This window comes from Scyliorhinus torazame, chromosome 27, assembly GCF_047496885.1.
Source record: "Scyliorhinus torazame isolate Kashiwa2021f chromosome 27, sScyTor2.1, whole genome shotgun sequence".
NCBI classification, from domain to species: Eukaryota; Metazoa; Chordata; class Chondrichthyes; order Carcharhiniformes; family Scyliorhinidae; genus Scyliorhinus; species Scyliorhinus torazame.
In genome coordinates, this window is record NC_092733.1 from 14,645,547 (window position 1) to 14,663,363 (window position 17,817).

At 47.8% G+C, this 17,817-nt stretch overlaps 1 protein-coding gene and 1 long non-coding RNA gene across 3 annotated transcripts in view; one reads left to right on the top strand and one right to left on the bottom strand.

Moving 5' to 3' along the window:
- Positions 1-2,020, bottom strand: part of LOC140403225 (uncharacterized) — a 58,058-nt gene extending 56,038 nt beyond the window's left edge. Inside the window, exon 1 of the long non-coding RNA XR_011938265.1 lies at positions 1,889-2,020. This is a non-coding gene — a long non-coding RNA (uncharacterized lncRNA). The remainder of the gene's footprint in view (positions 1-1,888) is intronic.
- Positions 1-17,817, top strand: part of rab3da (RAB3D, member RAS oncogene family, a) — a 72,423-nt gene that overhangs the window by 33,954 nt on the left and 20,652 nt on the right. For both annotated transcript variants that reach the window (XM_072490981.1, XM_072490982.1), the window contains exon 2: positions 1,904-2,125. In XM_072490981.1, coding sequence (XP_072347082.1) covers positions 1,904-2,125 — 222 coding nt within the window. The remainder of the gene's footprint in view (positions 1-1,903; positions 2,126-17,817) is intronic.

A 17,817-nucleotide genomic window follows, 5' to 3' on the forward strand; every position in this document is an offset into this window, starting at 1 on the left:
AATCTCTGATGCACTATGATGGTTTCCAGTTAAAGTCTTTCAGGAGTTCAACCTTTTGCTTTGATGCCTCTTCCTTCTAAGCTTGAGAGGGTTTTCTCTGGCAAGGCTGACTACTTTCTTTGTATATTCAAGATCACTTCAACTATATAGTAATGATGTGCCAGGCACTCACTGGTTCTAGAACCATAAAACAGTGCTTTCATTCAGCAGAGACCGAGAGATCCTACTCCCTTCAAGGTCAAATCACTTCTGACCAGCTCCCTCGGAAGCATCCTGCAGGAACCAATCACTGACTGTTGTCAGCCAGACCACTGTCCCTGACCATCAGGTTGCCAGCCAGCCGGCCGATCGAACCAACTTTATCCGAAGCTGGTTCTTCAGATTCTCACGGGTCTGTATTCTCCACCCCCCCCAAAACCGGATCCTGGAACACACTGTCCTGACTAGCAGGCTGCCTCAGCCTAAGTCCACTGCTTAATGGCGCATTCTGATTATGAGTCCACGGAGCAAAAATAATAAAATAAAACAAAAAGAAATGGGAACAAAGGGAAATCAAAAGGATGGACTCTAACACTTCTGACTCCGACTAGAGAGATCCCTGCTGAGACAACAGCTGCCATTATAATACCCTGTAGGTGCATGAACACAGGATATTCCTGATCAGGAGTCATTGGGGAGCAAAGTATTGTGCCACTGATGTTTGCTGTTGACGACTTAGCTTAAACACTGTCTTTTTTGAGTGGGAAATCATTCTTTGTGGATGAAGGGAACCATTCAGATTAAAGGATTGAATGCAAAATGGAAGCCACAAGTCTCCCTGAAGCTTTGCAGTTTATTTTTCATTCAACGGAACAAGTTCAACAAATACCGCTTCAGTTTGTACCGAGCTGTGATTTGAAACTGAGGCCATGCTTTTGGAGTTGAATTATTCTGTGTGGCCTTTGTGTAGGTTTGAACTGGTAACTTCGCCCCTCTGAGTTGGCACAGGCGATGCGGGTGTTGCAGCAATGGGCACCCGTGAATCCCGTCGCATTCCGGGCGGTTTCAGTACACAACTTCCTCATCACCAGCTTGCCCCACCCCCCCCCCACGCACTCTCCCATGATTTGTCACCCAACATGCCCACCTTTGTGATAGCCCGCCTGCCTGCACCAATCAGAACCCTCTCTGCGCGTGACTGTTGTCAATATTTTCCCAACACACAAACGAGCGAAAGAAAGTGCCACTTTTCTTAATGCCCCAATGATTTATTTTGCCCTGGAATGCACAGGAGAACTAACCTTTTAATTCCTGGAACCAATCCTGGAAATTCGCAATCCTGATGGGAACCAAGTTTCAACGAACTCCAGTATATTCCTATCTCATGTAGAACCAGATAGAATTGAAGTTAGATAATTGCTTGAGGGGGAATAGAAGGATATGCTGACGCTAACGGATTGAGGAGGCTTGTGTGGAGCGCAGATATGGGCATAGAACAGTGCTGTATAGAATAGTTACAGCACAGGAGGTGACTGTTTGGCCCATTGCGCCTCTGCTGGCCCTCTGCAAGAGCATCTCCGTTAGTTCCACTCCTTAGTCTTTTCCCCTTGGAATTGCAATTTTCTTCTCTTCGATTATCCGGTTCTCTTTTGAGAGCTGCGAGTGAATCTGCATCCAACGCGTGTTTAAAGCCAACCCTTTCCTCCTCCTCTCTCCTCCTTGTTCTTAAATATCCTGTTACTGTGGTGTAAATTCCATTCCCTGTCATTAACTAAATTGCAATGTGTGAAGCTTTGATTTCCGCATTCAACCTGCTCTGGGCTTCAGAGTGCAGGGCAAGCCCTATTTGAAAGGAAAGGTGGCCTGGCCTTCTCGCAAACGTTAATAAACAAACCCCTCTGTCTCTGACCTTTGTCCCCGGCAGATGGCCTCCGCGAATGAGTCAAAACAGAAAGATGCTGCGGACCAGAACTTTGACTATATGTTCAAGTTGCTGATCATCGGAAACAGCAGCGTTGGCAAGACCTCCTTTTTGTTTCGATATGCGGACGACTCCTTCACGCCTGCCTTTGTCAGCACGGTAGGAATCGACTTCAAAGTGAAAACCGTCTACAGAAACGAGAAGAGGGTGAAGCTGCAGATATGGGTATGTGTTTTTGAATTTGCTCCCTTGAAAGTTTAATCCTCCTTGTCCCGTGTTTTTTTTTTTTTTGTTGCATTGGTCATTTTTGTTTTTCAGACTTTTATTAGACATTTGCATTTGGGCCAACTCCCCTGATCCTCTTCAAATGGTGCCTGTGGGAAGCTTCACATTTACCCCTGAGGGCTGATGGAGCCAGAGTTTAGCGTCTTATCTGAAGGATGGCACCCCCCCCCCTACTCCCAAATTGGGTGTGTCAGCCTGGGTTTTGTGCTCCAGCCTCGAGGAGCGTTAACCCTTGATCCTCCAAACGGGGGCTGATTGTCTAGTCATGTTGCTGGATTAGTACTTCAGAGGCCTGGGTTAATGATCGAGTGAAAAAGGTTCAAATCCTACCGAAGAAGCTGGGGAGTTTAAATTCAATTAATTGAATAAATCTGGGTGACACACTTGTACCGGGGATGGTCTTCTGGAAAATCATAAAAATCCTGGTTCAATAATGTCCTTCAGGGTCGGAAACCTGCTGTCTTGACCCAGCCTGACCAACAAGTGATTGACTTTTGACTGCCCTCTGCAGGTATTCAGCGTTACTCCAGGCAGAGGCTCAGTAGGTGTCATCCCTGCCCCTGAACCAGAAGTTTCAGGGTCAAGTCCCACTCCAGGACTAGATGGTTGTAACACAGCCAAACAGGTTGAGTATCGACTTGTAAATGCTTTCACTGCACACCGATGGTCGGCGGTAAGAGTTGTAGAGATTCCTTGTCGGCCATGTCATGGAAAAAATTGGAGTCTTTCCAATCACTAGTCATAGCTCCAGATTACAACTTGCCAGTGTCATGTTGCCACAGCGACATGGACTCTTTGGGTGGGGGGGAGGAGGAGGGGGGGGGGGGTGGCTGCGGCTTGGTTGGATGGCTGGTTGTGAGTCAGATTGGCACCAGCAACTTGGGGTTCGATTCCCGTTTTGGCTGGGATAGATCCTGGACCTGTCTCCTCGACCTCCCCTTGGCGGAAGATGCGGCCCTGCGGGTCGGGCCTGCCTTTTGTTAACTGGAGAAGAATGAACGTCAGCCCTGCCAATGACACATCCCCTGAATAAATTTAACAGAAACTCGGGTGCAAGTCCCGGAGAAATGGGAGGTAGATCTTGAAGGAATGGTCCCGGAGATCTTCGGGAACCTTTTAAAGGTAGTGGGGAGGTGGGTAAGTGAAGCTTCAACATGATTCTGGACCACAAACATACAATAATTTGCAAAAAGTTACTGATCAAGGTGTTAGGATTCATAACAAAGACATAAAAAACAGCATAAGTGTACTTTACCTGAATGCTCGTAGTATACGGAATGAGTTGATGGCGCAAATCATCGTGAATGACTATGATTTAGTGGCCATTACTGAAACATGGTTAAAAGATGGTCACGACTGGGAGTTAAATATCCAAGGGTATCAAACTATACGAAAGGATAGAATGGACGGTAAGGGCGGTGGTGTAGCTTTGTTGTTTAAGGATGGCATCCGGGCAATAGTAAGGGATGATATTGGTGCTATGGAGGACTAGGTTGAATCAATTTGGGTGGAAATCAGGAATAGTAAGGCGAAAAGGTCACTGATAGGAGTAGTCTATAGGCCACCAAATAGTAACAGGATGGTAGGGCAGGCAATAAGCAAAGAAATAACGGATGCATGTAGAAATGGTACAGCGGTTATCATGGGAGATTTTAATCTGCATGTCGATTGGTTTAACCAGGTTGGTAAAGGCAGCCTTGAGGAGGAGTTTATAGAATGTGCCCGGGATAATTTCCTGGAACAGTATGTAATGGAACCTACAAGGGAACAAGCGGTCCTAGATCTGGTCCTGTGTAATGAGGCAGGATTGATTGATGATCTCATAGTTCGGGATCCTCTTGGAAGGAGCGACCACAATATGGTGGAATTTAAAATACAGTTGGAGTATGACAAGGTAAAATCAAACACTAGTGTTTTGTGCTTAAACAAAGGCGATTACAATGGGATGAGAGAAGAACTAGCTAAGGTAGACTGGGAGCAAAGACTTCATGGTGAAGCAGTTGAGGAACAGTGGAGAACCTTCCGGGCGATCTTTCACAGTGTTCAGAAAAGGTTCATACCGACAAAAAAGAAAGACGGTAGAAAGGGGAAAAATCGACCGTGGATATCTAAGGAGGTGAGGGAGAGTATCAAATTGAAGGAAAAACCATACAAAGTGGCAAAAATTAGTGGGAGACTAGAGGACTGGGAAGTCTTTAGGGGACAACAGAAAGCTACTAAAAAAGCTATAAAGAAGAGTAAGGTGGACTATGAAAATAAACTGGCTCAGAACATAAAAGCAGATAGTAAAAGCTTACACAAATATATAAGACAAAAAAAGAGTGGCTAAGGTAAATATTGGTCCTTTGGAAGATGAGAAGGGAGATTTAATAATAGGAGACGGGGAAATGGCTGAGGAGCTGAACAGGTTTTTTGGGTCAGTCTTCACAGTGGAAGACACATAACATGCCAGTGAATGATGGAAATAAAGATATGATGGGTGAGGACCTTGAGATGATTGTAATCACTAAGGAGGCCGTATTGGGCAAGCTAATGGGGCTAAAGGTAGACAAGTCTCCTAGCCCTGATGGGATGCATCCCAGAGTGTTAAAAGAGATGGCTAGGGAAATTGTAAACGCACTAGTGATAATTTATCAAAATTCACTAGACTCTGGGGTGGTCCCAGAGGAATTGGAAAGTAGCAAACGTGACACCACTGTTTAAAAAGGAGGTCGGCAGAAAGCGGGTAATTATAGGCTGGTAAGTTTAACTTCGGTTGTAGGGAAAATGCTGGAATCTATCATTAAGGAGGAAATAGCGGGGCACCTGGAGGGAAATTGTCCCATTGGGCAGACGCAGCATGGGTTCATAAAGGGTAGGTCGTGTCTGACTAATTTGGTAGAATTTTTTGAGGACGTTACCAGTGCAGTAGATAACGGGGAGCCAATGGATGTGGTATATCTGGATTTCCAGAAAGCTTTTGACAAGGTGCCACACAAAAGGTTGCTGCATAAACTAAAGATGCATGGCATTGAGGGTAAAGTGGTAGCATGGGTAGAGGATTGGTTAACTAACAGAAAGCAGAGAGTGGGGATAAATGGGTGTTTCTCTGGTTGGCAACCTGTAACTAGTGGGGTCCCTCAAGGATCAGTGTTGGGCCCGCAGTTGTTCACAATTTACATAGATGATTTGGAGTTGGGGACCAAGTGCAATGTGTCAAAGTTTGCAGACGACACTAAGATGAGTGGTAAAGCAAAAAGTGCAGAGTCTGCAAAAGGATTTGGATAGGTTAGGTGAATGGGCTAGGGTCTGGCAGATGGAATTCAATGTTGCCAAGTGTGAGGCTATCCATTTTGGGAGGAATAACAGCAGAATGGATTATTATTTAAACGGTAAGATGTTAAAACATGCTGCTGTGCAGAGGGACCTGGGTGTGCTGGTGCACGAGTCACAAAAAGTTGGTGTGCAGGTGCAACAGGTGATTAAGAAGGCTAATCGAGTTTTGTCTTTCGTTGCTAGAGGGATGGAGTTCAAGACTAGGGAGGCTATGCTGCAATTGTATAGGGTGTTGGTGAGGCCACATCTGGAGTATTGTGTTCAGTTTTGGTCTCCTTACCTGAGAAAGGACATATTGGCACTGGAGGGAGTTCAGAGGAGATTCACAAGGTTGATCCCAGAGTTGAGGGGATTAGATTATGACGAGAGGTTGAGTAGACTTGGACTGTACTCATTGGAGTTTAGAAGGATGCGGGGGGATCTTATTGAAACATATAAAATTATGAAGGGAATAGATAGGATAGATGCGGGCAGGTTGTTTCCACTGGTCGGGGAAAGCAGAACTAGGGGGCATAGCCTCAAAATAAGGGGAAGTAGATTTAGGACCGAGTTTAGGAGGAACTTATTCACCCAAAGGGTTGTGAATCTCTGGAATTCCTTGCCCAGTGAAGCAGTTGAGGCTCCTTCTTTAAACGTTTTTGAGAAAAAGATAGATACCTTTCTAAAGAATAAAGGGACTTGGGGATATGGTGTACGGGCCGGAGAGTGGAGCTGAGTCCACAAAGATCAGCCACGATCTCATTAAATGGCGGAGCAGGCTCGAGGGGCCAGATGGCCGACTCCTGTTCCTTGTTCTTATGTTCTTAATATAGGAGCAGAGGTCGGCCATTCGGCCCCTTGAGTCTGCTTCGCCATTCAATAAGATCATGACAGTTCAGTTTGGGTTTTTGAATTCCACATTCTCACCTACCCCCCGGATAACCGTAGATTCCTGTTAGGCAAGGGAATCCGCCTTAAAGATATTCAGTGATCCTGGCCTCCTCCGCCTTCTGAGGCAGGGTTCCAAAGTTTCACAACCCTCTGAGAGAAATAAATTCTCCTCATCTCCATCCGAACAGGGCGATCCCCTAATTTTAAAACCGTGCCTCCCCCCCGGTTCTGGACTTGCCCACAAGAGGAAACATCTTTTCCACGTCCACCTTGTCGAGATGGTTCAGTATCTGATAGACTTCAATCTAGTCGCTCCCGCTCACTCCTCTGAACCCCAGTGGAAATAAACCCACTCAGTCTAACCTTTTCCCAGAAGGCAACACATGTTGGATGGATTGGCTATGCTAAATTGCCCTTCGTGACCAAAAAAGGTTAGGTGGGAGGTGGGGTTACGGGGATAGAGTGGCGGTGTGGGGATAGGGGTTGAGGTATGGGCTTGGGTTGGGTGCTCTTTCCAAGGACCGGTGCAGACTTGATGGGCCGAATGGCCTCCTTCTGCATTGTAAATTTTATGATTCTATGTCGGTCAAAAGATCTTTGGCCCATGATGAAGGTGACCCCAGTCTCGTGTATAAGGCCGCACGTTTCAGAATGGGATATTTACCGGAGGCTCTCCAAGTTCAGTGAAGTTTTACAACTCTGTTTCTGAGCTATGGGGTGGGTTTCTTAGGCCTCCCAGCCGCGTGTTTCTCGTTGGGTGGGAGATGGGGCACCGTTTGCTGGCAGCCTCCGCCGCTGTCATTGGGAATTCCCGTTTAAGGCACCGCGCGGCGTTGGGAATCCCGTCGGCGGGGGTGGGCTGCCGGCGGGTCCAGAGAATCCCGTTGCCGGCGAAAGGCCGGAGTATTCCAGCCAAGGCTCGAGTTTAATCACTGGCTGGACTGGAGGAATAACGCAAGGAGCCATTTGACCTCGATGTGAGACTGTTTCCTCATCCGACTGCCCCGCTGGCACCGTTTTACTTCTGGAGCTTTGTGCTGTCAGGTTCAGAGGTCGCTCTGATTCTGCATTGGTTTTGTCGCAGCCCCATGTGACTGCGAGAGGCAATTTGAGTGTTTCAGATGTCGACAGGCAGTGGTGGCTGTAATCCAGGAAGTTAACAACAGAATGTGCGGAGGCCCTATCAATCCACCCAAAAAATAAACCTGTAATTGTCTTGGCTGATGGGCGGGTGTGTGAAATTCCAATCTGACTCACTCACTAAACACTCGAGAAGCTACCAGCGTGTGTGTGTGTGTGTGTGTGTGTGTGTGTGTGTGTGTGTGCATGCAGAGGGGGGAATAGGAGGGGGCTGTACCTGCATGGGACTTGATAGTGCCCAGTTCCCCAAGTAAGGTTCGTGCAGCTGGATCGAGGGACAAATGGGATTAAATTTTGAAGGAGGCGGTTCTGTTTTTTTTCTTCCTGCTTTGTGACTCTCCTGCTCGCTAACTCTTGTCGATGAAGCACGCAGTTTCCTTGGCTAAGGGCCCAGTTGCCATTGGTAATAGTGCTTTACAAAGCGGAAGCTTAGCAAGATGTAGCTCGTTCATTAATACCAGCGCTGAGGCAGCAAGGGGACAAGAACATGTGTATCTTGAGGCCTGCCCTGCTGTTGGCCTGCAGATTAAAACTTGTTGATATTGGGAGGCAGGAACTCCCAATTTGAGAGGGAATGGGCATTTGAGGAGGGGGGGGGGGGGGGGGGGCGGTGACGTAGCAGATGTGTAAGCAGCTTGTCAATGTCAACCAATGATTGCCAGAGAGGGGTACGTGGGTTCGAAATTAGTGCGGACCGGGGAAAGAGAGACTGGAGTTTAGAATGGCTGGAATTAATTGGATGCCTAATTGGCGGTCCCAAGGGTGGATGCCACTGCACTGCTGGTGAACTGGTTTAACCAGGAGCTGGGTAATCACCTGGTTAAGAATGAGCTTCAAGCATAAGTTCACGATAACGTGATTTCCCTGTGCTGCGTTGACTGACCGCCCCAACGTGACATTCAAAAACTACAAATATAGAGAGACAAGTAAAGGGGGCGGCACAGTGGTTAGCACTGCTGCCTCACCGTGCCAGGGATCCGGGTTCAATTCCGGTCTTGGGTGACTGTGTGGAGTTTGCATGTTCTCCCCATGTCTAGGTTTCCTCCCACAGTCCAAAGATGTGCAGGTTAGGTGGATTGGCCTTGCTAAATTGCCCATTAGTGTCCAGGGGTCTACGGGTTAGGTTACAGGGATAGGACGGGGGAGTGGGCCTAGGGAGGGTGGTTTTTCAGAGGATCGGTGCAGACTCGATGGGCCAAATGGCCTCCTTCTGCACTGTAGAAATTCTATGATTCTATGACCTGCAGTGATCATCGAGTTTTCGAACACGGTTGCTGTTAGCCACAACAGTGTGCACTAGGAAGGGTTGAGGGCGAGACGGTGGCATAGTGGTAATGCCCCGGGTTTGGCAATCCAAAGGCCCAGGCTGTCGGGCCATGGGTTCAAATCCCACTGTGGCAGTTATTGGAAATCTAATTAATTTAAAAGATCTGGAATTGAACACAATAGTCTGAGTAATGGTGACCATGACAACTTTCATTGGTTCGCTAATGTCCTTTAGGGGAGGAAATCTGCCGTCCTTATCTGGCTTGGCCTACATGTGACTCCAGACCCACAGCGATGTGGTTGAACTCTTAACTGCTTTCAAGGGTAATTAGGGATGGGCAATAAATGCTGGCCTTGCTAACGGTGCCCTTGTCCCATGAGCATGGAAACATTTGATGTTGGCGCCATGTAAATGCCCTCCCTGAGCTATATTTATTCACTGTTGGAAGATTAGACTAAGTTGGGGAGAATTTTCAGATCTTTCATCCTCCGATGGGCTGAATCACCTATTCCCATTTATCTTTTCATTTCACTAAATAGATCAATAATGCATTGGCTATGAAGTAAATGAGCAGTGACAGCTGCAGGCCATTGATGTTTAATGACTTAAAACTGATGTTATCAGTATGTAAAAATGGAACAATTGAGAGAGTCACAAGCTACCTCTCGTAGATTGAAGAGGACACTGCCTGCAGAAGAGGTTCAGGATTTTCTTAAAACTAAATCTGCTTCCCGTTGCTTTTATTATTAATATGATGCTGTACAGTGACCAAATTCTCTCCTCTCCAAATTGCTTCAAACGTCAAAAGCAGAAACACAAGCATTGGAAGCATTTTTAGAATGTAAAGCACGTCACAAAGTTCTAAACTCCACTGTGCGCTTCCTTGGAAGAGATGCAATATCTTCCCGCTCCCCTCCCCTGAATACAAACAGCAAGAGCGGGATTCTCTGAAAATGGGGCTATGTCCTCACGCCGGTGGGAAAACCGACGACAACTATTCCGGCGTCAACGGACCCCCAAGGTGAGGAATTCTCGCCTTTCTAGGGGGCTAGGTGGTTGGCGGAGGGGTTGGCGCTGCTCCAGCAGGCGATAAGGGCCGGCGCGAGTTTGCGCATGCGCGGATCGGCAGGCATATTTCCGCGCATGCGCAGACCGGCCAGCGTATTTCCGCACATGCGCGGGGGTTCCCATCACTGCACCCGGCCCCCGGGCAATATGGTGGAGCCCTACAGGGGCCCGATGCGGAGGAAAGAAGGTCCCCACAGAAACAGCCCGCCCGCAGGATCGGTAGGCCCCGATTGCGGGCCAGTCCACCGTGCCCCCCCCCCCCCCCCCCCCCCGGGATCAGGTCCCCCCGCGCCTCCCCGAGGACCGCCCCCACACACTTACCTGCCAGGTCCCGCTGTGCGTGAGTAGAGTAATTCACGCCGGCGGGACTGGCCAAAAATGGACTGCCGCTCGGCCCATTGAGGCCCGGAGAATCGCTGGGGGGGGCCTGCTGTCAACGGCCCCTGACCGGCTTGGCGGGAATCCCACCGCTCCCTGAAAAACGGCGCCGGAGAATGGGGCAGCCGGCGACAGGGTGGGATTCGCGCCTACCCCCGGAAATATTGTCCAGTACGCCGGGGATAACTCCCCTGCTCTTCTTCAAAAGAACGGAGGCGGAACGGGAGCACAGTGGTTAGCACTGTCGCTTAACAGCACCAGGGACCAGGGTTCGATTCCCGGCTTGAGTCACTATCTATGCGAAGTCTGCATGTTCTCCCCGTGTCTGCGTGGGTTTCCTCCAGGTGCTCCGGTTTCCTTGTTAGGTGAATTGGACATTCTGAATTCTCCCTCTGTGTACCCGAACAGGCGCCGGAATGTGGCGACTAGGGGATTTTCACAGTAACTTCATTGCAGTGTTAATGTGAGCCTACTTATGACAATAATAATGATTTATTATTATTATTATTATTAGTGCCATGGTTTCTTATGCATCCATCAGAACAGGCGGATGGGGCCTTGGCTTAACATCTCATCCAAAAGACGATACGTGCTTCAGACAATGCAGCACCCCCTCAGTACTGCACTGCCTTGACCTTTGTGCCCAATCCCCTGGGGTGGGACTTGAACCCAGAACCTGGTAACATGGAAGAGAGACAACTGCGGCATGGCTGACACTAAAGTGTGGTCAGTGGTGGCCAAACTGGGTCAGAAGCTAACGTATCGGACAGGGTAAGATTCAGAATGTATTGATTGTTCATGTTGGAATCTGGTCAGAAAGAAGGGCTTGCTTTAGTTTGCAAGAGGGCAGTTATTACTAATTGGGGAAAGAATAGGGAATTATTCTTAAGTATACGAGAGCTGGTTTACACCGGTAAAGGGGAAGGAAAAGTGGAGTCCGTGCCTGTAATTGTTGTTTTTGTAAATAAGCCTGTGTTAAGGAAAAGAATGGTTCTGGATTAATTCTTTACCCAATGCATGAAGAATAAATTTAACATTGATGTATCAAAAGATTTTGTTGTTTGCCGTCTGAGTAAATTCCCGTAATTCTTTTCCTGATTGGCAGGTTAGTGGGTGATCTGTTCTTGAACCTTGGCCACAGCTGGATCGTGGCATCACTGTAAACTATGGGATACCCATCCACTGGCTGAATTTTCCCCTTCTCTAACCTGTTGTGGATTGGGTGAAGAGTGGGGAAGGGAGCTGGGCTCGGGAACCTGCAGCATTGGGCTCCCATCCTCGATCCCATATTGCAGAGGTTCCGAACCGGTGCACCGTGAGGACCGCCACAAGTGTGCCGCAAAATAAGGTTCAAACTGATGACACGTTTTAAATGTAAATGTGCACAATGTAAATAAACTAAATCTAATCCATGTTTGCAGCTCCGCCATCGGCATCTCCAAATCCCGCTGAACCTCGGGCCTCCCCGGCTGGGAATTGCCCGGGCATGCGCGGTTCACAATTTTTAACATCGGTCATGTTCACGGGCCTAACCGATGTCGAACTGCACACGCGCGGCCCTTTCCCCGTGCACGGTTCAGATTGCCAACATAAAACATTCTGAACATGTGCGGCCCTTTCCTGGCTGACACATGCACAGCAGATCCCAGCTTCTTTTGGGAATTGGGGATGCCGACCACGGAGTTGAAGACAAAGATCCCGTGCGCCTGCGGATAGAGCAAAAACACGCAAAGGGCGCAAAAGCCTGGGAGAAGCGAGGGAGACGGGGAGAGGTTGGGGATAAAAAAACAGGAGGGAAGACCGGAAGAAGGAAAAAAAAACATTCTTCCCAGGAAGTGAAGAGGCCGAGGTCAGACACAGGAACCAGTAAAGTGAAGAAAAGGAGAAACAGGCTCCAATATTGATACGTGAACGGTGATGAGGTTGACGTTGTGAACTTCTTAAACTATTGACAATTGAATTAAATGGAGGTGTCACATGTTTTTAGGAGGTTTTAGAGATAAAAGGCTTTTGCAGGAGGGCATTTTAGTTGGAGAAAATAGGAGATGTGCCTCAAAACCTTTTACACTATAGAAGTATGCCATGGGAGCCACTGCTGTATTGTGTGCTGATAGCTTCTCTTCCAAGTTAGTCCTGATCATCTGGACAAGTCATTCTTGCATTCTTTCCTCTCTTTTCCGCTCACTCATAGATCATCGAATCCCTACAGTGCAGAAGGAGGCCATTCGGCCCATCTAGCCTGCGCCTATCCTCTGAAAGAACACTCCGCCCACTTCTCCGCCCTATCCCTACATCTCCTTAACCTAACCTACACACCCCTGGACACTAAGGGGCAATTTAGTGTGTTCAATCCACCTAACCTGCACATCTTTGGGCTGTGGGAGGAAACCGGAGCACCCGGAGGAAACCCACGCAGACACGGGGAGAACGTGCAGACTCCACACAGTCACCCAAGATTGGAATTGAACCCAGGTCCCTGGATCTGTGAGGCAGCAGTGCTAACCACTATACCACCCTGTCATCCTGTCACCCTCCAGCATGGAGAGCTGCACCTTTCCACTTGGTGACTTGCACGCTCTCTTCCTGAGTCAGGAGGTTGTGGGTTCAAATCCCACACCAGAGCCTTGAGCACAAAAGCTGTACTGACCAGTGCGGTGCTGAGGGAGTGTTGCACTGTGCAAATGAAGTATTTTGATGAGATGGTAGACCGATCTCCTGGGAGGATGCAAAATATCTTGCGATACTCTTTCAAGGAAGTTCAGTGTTGCTCTCCGATGTGACATGATCGATGTTAATCTCTCAAACAGCATCGCTCAGACGGATTATCTCGAATTGTTTGCGGGAGCTTGCTTTGCTCACATGAAGGTCACATTTCCTACATAACAGTGAATGAATGTATTTCTAGAAGTCTCATCACATAACCTGTCCCACGCTCCAGCCATTAGTTGAGCAACAGATCCATCCTTTTGACCAAGTCGATTGGAAAGAAAAAAGACTCATTATCCAACTGGGTAATACTTGATTGACAGACAAACGGCCCTTTTCCCCTCGATTTTCAATATTCCTATATCTGGTAAAGAGACATGTTCAAACAAAATGGCAAAATAAAACTATGGCGGGGGGGCGGATTTTTGACCGTTCTGGTCAGCGGGTTCTTCTGGTCACGGCGATGGCCACCTTCCGCTGCGGGTTTCCTGGGGGGTGGAGGAGGCTGGATCCAATGGGAAATCCCATTGGCAGTGGAGGGGCCTAGAAATCCTGCGGCTGGCCAATGGTTTTGGTAGATATTTAGTCTGGATTCATCTCTTCCATTTTCCCCCCCCCCCCCAAATCTTTTTTTAAAGTCCCAATGACTTTTCTCCGGGGTCGCATGCAGCAGTGTCCTCTGGGAGATTGATCTTCAATTCCTGGAGACCCCAGGCCTAATCCAGGAGGGTTGGCAACCCGATGACGGATGGTTATTAATGTTTTTCTTTTTTAAAAAATATATATTTATTAAAGTTTTTTAACACAAGGTTGCTGCTGCTGCTGACCGACCTTCCTCTAACGCTCCGCGAGATAGTCTAGGAACGGTTGCCACCGCCTGGAGAACCCCTGCACAGACCCTCGCAAGGCGAACCTAATCCTCTCCAACTTTATGAACCCAGTCATATCATTTATCCAGGCCTCCAGGCTGGGGGGGCTTCGCCTCCTTCCACATTAGCAAGATCCTTCGCCGGGCTACTAGGGACGCAGAGGCCAGAATGCCGGCCTCTTTCGTCTTATTAATGTATTTCATTGGCTGCAAAGCACCGTGGGACATTCTTGAGATCATGAAAGAAATGCAAGCCATTCTTAATTCCTCGTTCTGCTGTATCCCTGGTGTCAAACCGCCAGCTTCCGTTTACTTGCAAACGTGGTTGGTTGGAAGCCAGCTACCTGGTATCAGGTTTAATGGTTTTGCTGCTTTTAGTGGAGCACCTTCCTATCTTCTTGTTGGGCCACCGGCTTTGTCACACTGGTGACTGAGCCACAGCTCAAAGGATTGATCATAAGATCTCACACTTGCTGCATTAATAGAGCTATTATGTAAACTCTGATTGTTGTGTTAAGATATTATTTAATCATTTAATGACTGTCTACTCTGGTATTTACATTCAAAAGAGCAGCTAATCCTTATGTTGTAGTAACCCATAATATGAAGTTTCCAAACGTGAATGGCTTTAATACTTTAAATATGATCTAGAGTGTTTTAACCAATGCTGCCTCAATGTCAAACTAACCCACCCTGGATAGGATTAGGATTGGATTTATTCCTGGAGGCACCCCCTTCCCATTCCACACTCCCACTGTTGAATGTCCAACAGGTCTCTGGATGCCCCAACCTTCCCAACTGAAGACGATGCTCTTTGATATCCGATTGGCTGATTGTGTCTGCCCGTCAAATAGCCCTTTACCCTTGTCAGGTATTTTTGTCATTAGTGAGGAAAAAACAATATCAGAATCTTTTTTTAAATAAACTTTTTTTCCCCCAGTGCATATCCCTCTAATTTTTCTCCTGGAGTTTCTCCCAGCATTCATTCTTGGAGACACCTGGGCAATCCTGGGGAGGATTGGCAGCCTCGAAGTGTCCATCTTCAGCAGCAGTGATTTCCCAAGTTGAAAGGTTGACTCAATAGGCCCAAATAAAAGCCCATCGACTTGGTGTGTCTGATCTGCCTCAACCCCTTCCTGTCCGCCAGGTTCGATTTAATATTGGGGTTCAGGGACGTGTTTCTTACCTCGGGAAGGATCTGTTTTGAGTTGGAAGAAGCCGAACAGCAAATTAATTGGGACGATATCAGTCAGGAAAGTAGGAACTGAAGACTTGGTAGACTTTGGTTAGAGTAAAGTTTGATCAGGAGGTTCAATAATTTTCTGATTCAGGTAATAATCTTTATTATTGTCACAAGTTGGCTTACGTTAACACTGCAATGAAGTTACTGTGGAAAGCCCCTACTCGCCACATTCCGGCGCCTGTTCGGGTACACAGAGGGAGAATTCAAAATGTCCAATTTGCCTAACAAGCACGTCTTTCGGGCCTTGGGGAAGGAAACCGGAGCACCGGAGGAAACCCACGCAGACACGGGGAGAACGTGCAGAGTTCGCACAGACAGTGACCCAAGCCGGGAATTGAACCTGGGACCCTGGCACTGTGAAACAACAGTGCTAACCACTGATGGTGTATCGACCGAGTGTCTGATGAATCTGAGCGATCTGGCCAGAACCAGTAATAGTTAAATCGATAAAATGTCTCCACGGGAACAGGCCTGAATGCCTTCCTCCTGTCCCTAATGTTTCTGGAATGTGGAACACGCTTTTCTCGACTCCACAGATGCCAAACCAGTCGGTGCATTCACAGGGTAGACCGATAAAAGTTTAGAAAAGTAAAGATATAACGGAAATGAACAACTGCCTCAGACGAAGTGGTGTTGTCACGTCAACTCTGACCTGTATTTCTTGCTCCAGGTTCTATGTTACAAACAAGAGTGTTAGTTTCTCAGGTAATCTTTTGAAGTATTTTTAGAAACTGGTTAGCTTAAAGGTGTGATATAGTGAAATGTTGCCGTAATGTTCATCTTGACATTTTAGATTTTGTTTGCCCCCCGCCCCCCCTCCACCGCCCGCACAACTTGGGTCTCCATCTGTGAGGCGATGTGGTTTGAATTTCAAATTCCTTTCAGATTCAGTTTCAAATTCCTAGGGGTGCACATCTCCAAAAATCTGTCCTGGTCCACCCACGTCGACGCTACCACCAAGAAAGCACAACAGCGCCTATACTTTCTCAGGAAACTAAGGAAATTCGGCATGTCCACATTGACTCTTACCAACGTTTACAGATGCACCATAGAAAGCATCCTATCGGGCTGCATCACAGCCTGGTATGGCAACTGCTCGGCCCAGGACCCCAAGAAACTTCAGAGAGTCGTGAACACCGCCCAGTCCATCACACGAACCTGCCTCCCATCCATTGACTCCATCTACACCTCCCGCTGCCTGGGGAAAGCGGGCAGCATAATCAAAGATCCCTCCCACCCGGCTTACTCACTCTTCCAACTTCTTCCATCGGGCAGGAGATCCAGAAGTCTGAGAACACGCTCGAACAGACTCAAAAACAGCTTCTTCCCCACTGTCACCAGACTCCTAAATGACCCTCTTATGGACTGACCTCATTAACACTACACCCTGTATGCTTCATCCGATGCCAGTGCTTATGTAGTTACATTGAATATGTTGTGTTGCCCTATTATGTATTTTCTTTTATTCCCTTTTCTTCCCATGTACTTAATGATCTGTTGAGCTGCTCGCAGAAAAATACTTTTCACTTTACCTCGGTACACGTGACACCAATCCAATCCACTTGACGGACTATTTAATGATGGAGGTTCATCGTTGGCGAGATCGATCTTGACCTCCGAGTGGGCAATTTGCCTCACTGGTCTCCAACCTCCCCCTTGCCCACCTCCCTAGCGATGACCTGTTGAAGCTCCCCGGTTACATCGGTTGTGGTGGGGGTGGGGCTGTCAAATGAGTCAGGATTGGCGATCAGGTTAGGACTTCCTGCACCACAGTGGCAGCACCTTTCATCAGAGCCGCCTTCATTGGAGCCTGCCCAGGAAAACTGGCTTGTGCTGCTGGTTTTGGTTGGGATTGCTAATACTCAAAACTGATGTGCTGCTCACCTCGGGCATGTTACCGATTTGCTGCACCAGCTCTGAAATGGAGTCAAACCGGTTTTGTCACCAGGCAATGTTTTGAATTAGGGAAATAACTTCTTTCTAAAAGATCTGAGCGAGCAGCTTAAAAGACGCTTGCCCCAAGCTGGCCTTGAACACTGGGAGACCTCGGGAAAGGTCTGTAACCTGTTGCTCCTGTAGATCGTTGGGCTCGACAACAACATGTCTGCGGCAATTGGGTCGCAGCGGGGCAAAAAAAACATTTAAAAAAAATAAGTTGAGAATAGTAGTCGTGAGTTTCTTATGGGGTTAAAAAGCTAAGCATTCTGCAGCACCTTGTTCATTCAAATTACTATTTTAATGAAAAACATCACTGTGCACTTAAAAAAAAAAAATCCTGTTTGACTGTCATAGCTACAGATTAAAGATGAAGCCTTTTCTTGTCGAACAGCTACTATGGCTATGACCCCTGTTGTTTCTATGTAGCTAAACTGAAAATTATTCCGAATGTGCTTGGAAACTTTATTTTTCTCTTTTTGTTATGAGTTGTGGACGTCGCTGGCAAGGTCGGCACTCATTGCCTGTCCCTTATGATCCTTGCACTGAGTGACCTAAATGCAGCCGGCAACATTGCTGTGGGTGTGGTGTCACGTGTGGGACAGACCAGGGGAAAACAAAATGCTCGATGGGCGGCACGTGGCACAGGGTTTAGCACGGAAGCCTCTCAGTGCCAGGGGCCCGGGCTCAATTCTGACCTCGGGTAACGCTCTGTGTGGAGTGTGCAGTTGATGTGGGTTTTGTCCAGGTGCTCCGGCTTCCTCCCACAGTCTAAAAAGATGTGCAGGTTAGGTGAATTGGCCAATGCTAAATTGCCCCTTAGTGTCCAATGGTTGGGTGGG